General features: G+C 59.1%; 1 protein-coding gene across 1 annotated transcript; it reads right to left on the bottom strand.

Annotated features, from left to right (window-relative positions):
- Positions 1-462: 462 nt before the first annotated feature.
- LOC112589807 (uncharacterized) lies at positions 463-2,594 on the bottom strand. Its single transcript, XM_025304431.1, has 2 exons — positions 693-2,594; positions 463-627 (listed from the first exon to the last, which is right to left on the bottom strand). Exons 1-2 carry the CDS (start codon positions 2,592-2,594, stop codon positions 463-465), a joined length of 2,067 nt encoding a protein of 688 aa, XP_025160216.1.
- Between the last annotated feature and the right edge of the window lie 2,359 nt (positions 2,595-4,953).

The following is a 4,953-nucleotide window of genomic DNA, read 5'->3' on the forward strand; positions in this document are numbered from 1 at the left end:
ACCACCTTCTCTCCCGGCTGTTCGCCGTCGGTATCCTCGTCTTGCCTGGTTCTTTTCTCTCCCCTCTTCCCCTCCACCTCCATCTCCCCGTCATCAGTGGGAGGCTGAGGGGGAGGCGGAAGAGAGAGAGAGGCTCCTCTCTTTCTTTGAGGAAGTGGAGGTTGGGGCTCCTTCTCCCGGTTTACCCCCCCCTCCACCTCTTTTCCCTCCTCGGTTTCTTTGTTTTTCCCCACTGGGGATGCAGGAGGGTCTCGCGGCGGCGGTGCGGTCGCCGTACCCCCTTCCACTGCATCCCCAGGGACGTTCTTCCTCCTCTTGGGGGGACGACAAGATGGTCCCCCCATTCTATGATCTGCCTTTACGCCGGCCTCTGCGCAAATTTGGCATCTGGCTCTGGCGTTACACTCCCGAGCCAAGTGACCGTATTCTCCGCATCTATAACAATTTTCGCGTCTATCATTGCTACTTTTGCAGTTTACTTGTACATGCCCTTTCTCTAGGCATTTGTAGCATTGTAGTGCTCTTGCCTGTAGCAGCTCCGCTTTGGTTAGGGTCCACCCAATTTTGATATTCCCCGCCTCTGCCACCCTCTTGGCCGCCGCTAGGGGGCACTGTACCCATATTGTTCTATAATTGTTGTAGGCTACTCTTATGTTTCCGGTTTTAACCTCTCTTGCCTGACATCCCCCTACCTTTGCTACTGCCTCCACTACTTCCTTCTCAGAGGTGGATATCTCCAGCCCTTTTAGCCTTAGTTCCCCCATTTTCTGCGGTCTACTCACTCTTGCCCTATCCGTCAGGACCTCCTTGAGTTTATCCGCCAATAGGTCCGCTTGTTTGTTCCTTTCCTCACCGGGTATCTCAAACACCAGTGCTCCTGTGGCCCCTACTCTAGTCTTTATCTTTTCGATACCTATTCCCTCTAGGTCTATCCTCCTTTTTGCTTCCGCTAGTAGGTCCTTGTACTGTCCTTTCTCGGCGGTGATTGTCACTGCCGCCGTGTTAGGGACTCTTCTCTTATTCTTTTTTCCCCCCTTCTTTTCGGGAATTACCACCTTTTTTATTACTGTTTCTTTCCTCCTCTGTTCTTCCTTCTCCCTCTTCTTTTCTCTTCTACCCACCACTTTCGTCCACACTTCTTGTGGTATAGGTGTCTCCTCCTTGCCCTGTTGTGCTTGCTCCTTTTTTTGCTGCCTTGTGGGTGGAAGTTGAGGGAACTCTTTCCTGTATGTGTTTTCCCGGTATTGTGTCCTTCCTTGTTCTTCCATTTCTTTTACCTCTCCTTTCCCTTTATTCCCTTGTTTTTTCCATGCTCCTTGTTTGGAAGTTTCCTGTGACTTCCATTCATTCATGGCCTGGAACACTATTCTCGAAACTTCCTCTCCCAGTCCCTTCTTTCCTTCTTTCATTGTTTCCTCCCTCCTTTCCACCCTGACTCTAGTATTTAGGGGGACATTTTCCCTAATCTTGGGACCTACTTCTTTTCTTGCGACCCTGGCTTCCTTTACCGGGCGTTTCCCGTCCTTTGGGATTAATCCTTTTGGGATTTCTATAATCCCAATCGGAATCTCCTCCTCCTCCTCCACCATGTCCACCATAGGTGGGGTGATCGCCCTTTCTTCCTTCTTCATACGCATCAGGGACGAGGGAGCACCCGTCCTTTGTTGCGGTGCCTTCTCCGTACCCTGACCCACACTTCCCGGGTGTTTTGAGGGCGGGGAGGATACCACTGCTGTATGCGGCGGTGCCTCCCTTATACCTCGGAGCATCTGTTTTACCTCCTCCAGCTCCTTCCTCACCTCTGTCAGCGACGTCTTTAAGTTGGCATTCTCTGTCCTCAGTTCTTCTATGAGGTCCAAGTTATTCCCGCATCTATCTTGCGCCATTTGCATTGCCATTATGTTGGCTCCTGCAGTTATGGCAGCTGCGGCGTCTCTGAGTACCTTAACATGGGTACCCTTTAAACTCTTAGATTTCTGCGAGAATCCTAGAACTTTTGTCGACGCTTCGAGGATCGTCGCCGTGACGTCCCGGAAGGGGGCCTCCTCAAGATGTTCGGTAAGTCTTTTGATTTCGGCCTTGTACTTCCTATTCGAAGTACAATCCTGGAACTCTTCGCATGGGTTTTCCATGCCCTTCAGCAGGAATTCTTCCCTCCTCTGTTCCAGGATGACCTGCTTTCTGGCCAGGAATTCCTTTTTGAGCCGGTATCCCCCTGTTGTCTCCGGCCTGCCCCTGCCTTTGATGGCCTTCTCCACGAGGCGTTCTTCGTCGGTGTTCCCATCCTCGTCCCTGGGGATCTCCCACTTCCCTTCCTTCTTGTGGGCAGTCTTCACGCCATCGTCCGAGTCCTCCTCCTTGGAGGTGGCAAAGGGCGTCGAATCATCGACCTTGAGCGGCGATCGGGATCGGTCACTGTCCTCGATCTCTTCCGCCCTTTTCTTCACTAGGGACTTCGCGCTCCGAAGCCCCTCCCTCCTTGCCGTTATCTGGCCTTTGCCAGTTCGGCATCTCGTGTCAATGGTCCTTGCCTGGGTCGTCTTATTTTGTTCCGTGTCCGATGATTCATAAGATGAGGAATTAGTGTCAGTCATTGTGGTTTAAAACCCACCACTCTGCACGGCTCCGGTGCCCGGGCATGCCCGCATCCCCCCGGCAAGGGGGAGCCTCCGAGTTCCCCCAGAGGAGCACCATATGGCACGGGCCGACGGAATATAACATCGTCGGCACTGGCCTCCCGCCCCCTACACGCGCCCTGACCACCATCTCTGGTGGCCAGACCGCTTTCGGGGGTCCCACACCTCCGACAATGTGGGCACCGTGCAGAGCGCCGCCACGCGGGGGGCCCCATGGAAGGAGATAGTTCACCGGTGTCGCACCCCACCGGGAACGTCTCCCCCATGGCAGCCAGCGTGCTCGCGCCGCCCGAGGGTCCGCTTTAGGGTGATGCGATCGCATTCCCTCGGGCACAGCACACAGGGGCTCCGACCCCGCCTCGGAATACGTCCGAGCGGCCCGGAGCACCCCTCCACCCCCCGGGTACCGCGAGGGGTTCCAAACCCTCGCGGTGTGCAGACCCGGGTGTGGGTACCTCTCTCCGCCTGGCCGTGGCCAGGACGGATGAGGGAGAGGATCGTTCCCTTCGGCTGCCGGAGCACCGGCGTGCAATGCCTCCGGGAATGAGTCCTCTGATCGGCGCATGAGGGTGTCTCGACCCAGACCTCGGAATACGTCCGAGCGGCCCGAGACACCCCTCCACCCCCCGGGTACCGTGGGGCAAGCCCCGCGGTGTGCAGACCCGGGTGTGGGTTCCTCTGTCCGTCCGACCGAGGCCGAACGGGTGAGGGAAGTCGGGGAGTCCACCTTCGAAGAAGGTGGGGTCCTCTCCCCTCGTCACCCTAGGGTGCCCCGACCCAGACCTCGGAATAAGTCCGAGCGGCCCGGGACATCCCCTCCACCCCCCAGGTACCGTGGGACTAGTCCCACGGTGTGCAGACCCGGGTGTGGGATCCTTCGTTCGCCCAGCCGTGGCTGGGACGAGCGAGGGAGAGAGATCCTCCCCTCTTCGGCTGCCGGAGCACCGGCGTGCAATGCCTAGGAGGGTGGGATCTCTCAGGACGCGGCAGCGTACCCCGACCCCGACCTCGGAAACGTCCGAGCGGCCCGGAGTACCCCTCCGCATCTCAGGCACCACGGGGGAGGAGGATCCCCATGGGGTGGAGCCCTGGATGCGGGTACGTCCCTCCGCCCCGGTCTAACCGTAACGGTCCAACCGAGGCGGGAGGAAAGGGTTCTCTCTCTTCGGCTGCCGGCTAACACCGGCGTGCAATGCCTCGGAGAGAGAGGTCCCCTTCCTGGAGCGAGTGTGGAGGAGGTCATCCCTGTCGGCTGCCGGAGCACCGGCGTGCAATGCCTTCAGGGATGATGATCTCCTCCCACCCGCTCTGTGACCGTGCTGGTCATGGACCAGGCTGGTCACTCAGCCCGGTCGGGTGCTCTTGGTCCAGTCCCTCCGTACAGACCACTCCGGCTTGGTAGAACCTGCCAGGGGCCGAAACCCCCGCCGGCACAGCTCTGTACATCATCGGGACCTTCAAGCCTCCCCACCACGTCAAGGTGGCACCCACGGGGAGGAAAGGTATGGTGGGGACCCGAAGGTCCCCAATACCCCCCCGTCGGTGAGGAACCGACGGAGGTACCTACCTAGCCGGCCCCTGAAGGGGGCCGGCCTTCCCGCCCCGGGAGGCGTTCCAGTGATGATATCACGGTCACCATGGTTCACCTCCCGGTTTGGGGCTATCCCTGACTTGGTTGCGGTGGGAGGAGTTCCCCCGAAGGGGTCGGCCCTCCTCCCACCGCTCCCATCTAGGACTGTGGCCTTTCACCACGGTGGGTGTCCCGGCAGGTGGCTACTCTCGCCTCGACTGCCGGGCACATCCCACCGCGCCAGGCCACTCTAGTCCAGGGCCGGGGCGTCACGGAAGAGAGCCTTCCTGGCTCTGCCTGCCGTGCACGTCCCGGGTTGGGTGTTCCGATCGGGCGGATGACAGATTACTGCCCATCCGCCAATCGTCCACCCCGCTCCTGCATAAGGAGCAAGGAGCTCTGATTCCTCGCGTCGTCTCTGTGAGCTCCATCCTGGGACGGAGCTTCCGGGCAAGGGAGAGCAGCCGGTGCTTTGCTCCGTGCTCGGTCTACCTTTGGCGGCACCGATCGTCGTGCCTTCCATTGAGGGGGAGGGGGAGGGGGCATTTCCCTCCTCCTCCTCCTGCTACCTCTGTTGTCCTTTTCCGAGCTCCTCGCAGGGAGGGGGAGGCCCCTTCACTTTGCGCGTGAGAAGCCCCCCCCTACGAGAAGCGCGAGAGCCCGGCTTTCGTCGTTGTCGTCGTGTCCCGCGGTTTCCTGCTCGCGGCGGCCTAGGGACCGCGTGCAAGCCTGCCTCCCATACGGTGG

Source organism: Harpegnathos saltator, unplaced genomic scaffold, assembly GCF_003227715.2.
Source record: "Harpegnathos saltator strain DR-91 unplaced genomic scaffold, Hsal_v8.6 scaffold609, whole genome shotgun sequence".
Classification (NCBI taxonomy): domain Eukaryota; kingdom Metazoa; phylum Arthropoda; class Insecta; order Hymenoptera; family Formicidae; genus Harpegnathos; species Harpegnathos saltator.

What these genes read in the sequence shown, in the direction of transcription:
- LOC112589807 (XM_025304431.1), bottom strand. Translation starts at nt 2,594, where the DNA reads ATGACTGACACTAATTCCTCATCTTATGAATCATCGGACACGGAACAA. An exon ending in TAGTGGAGGCAGTAGCAAAG is followed by an intron (nt 628 to 692) that starts GTAGGGGGATGT and finishes CAACAATTATAG; the next exon opens with AACAATATGGGTACAGTGCC.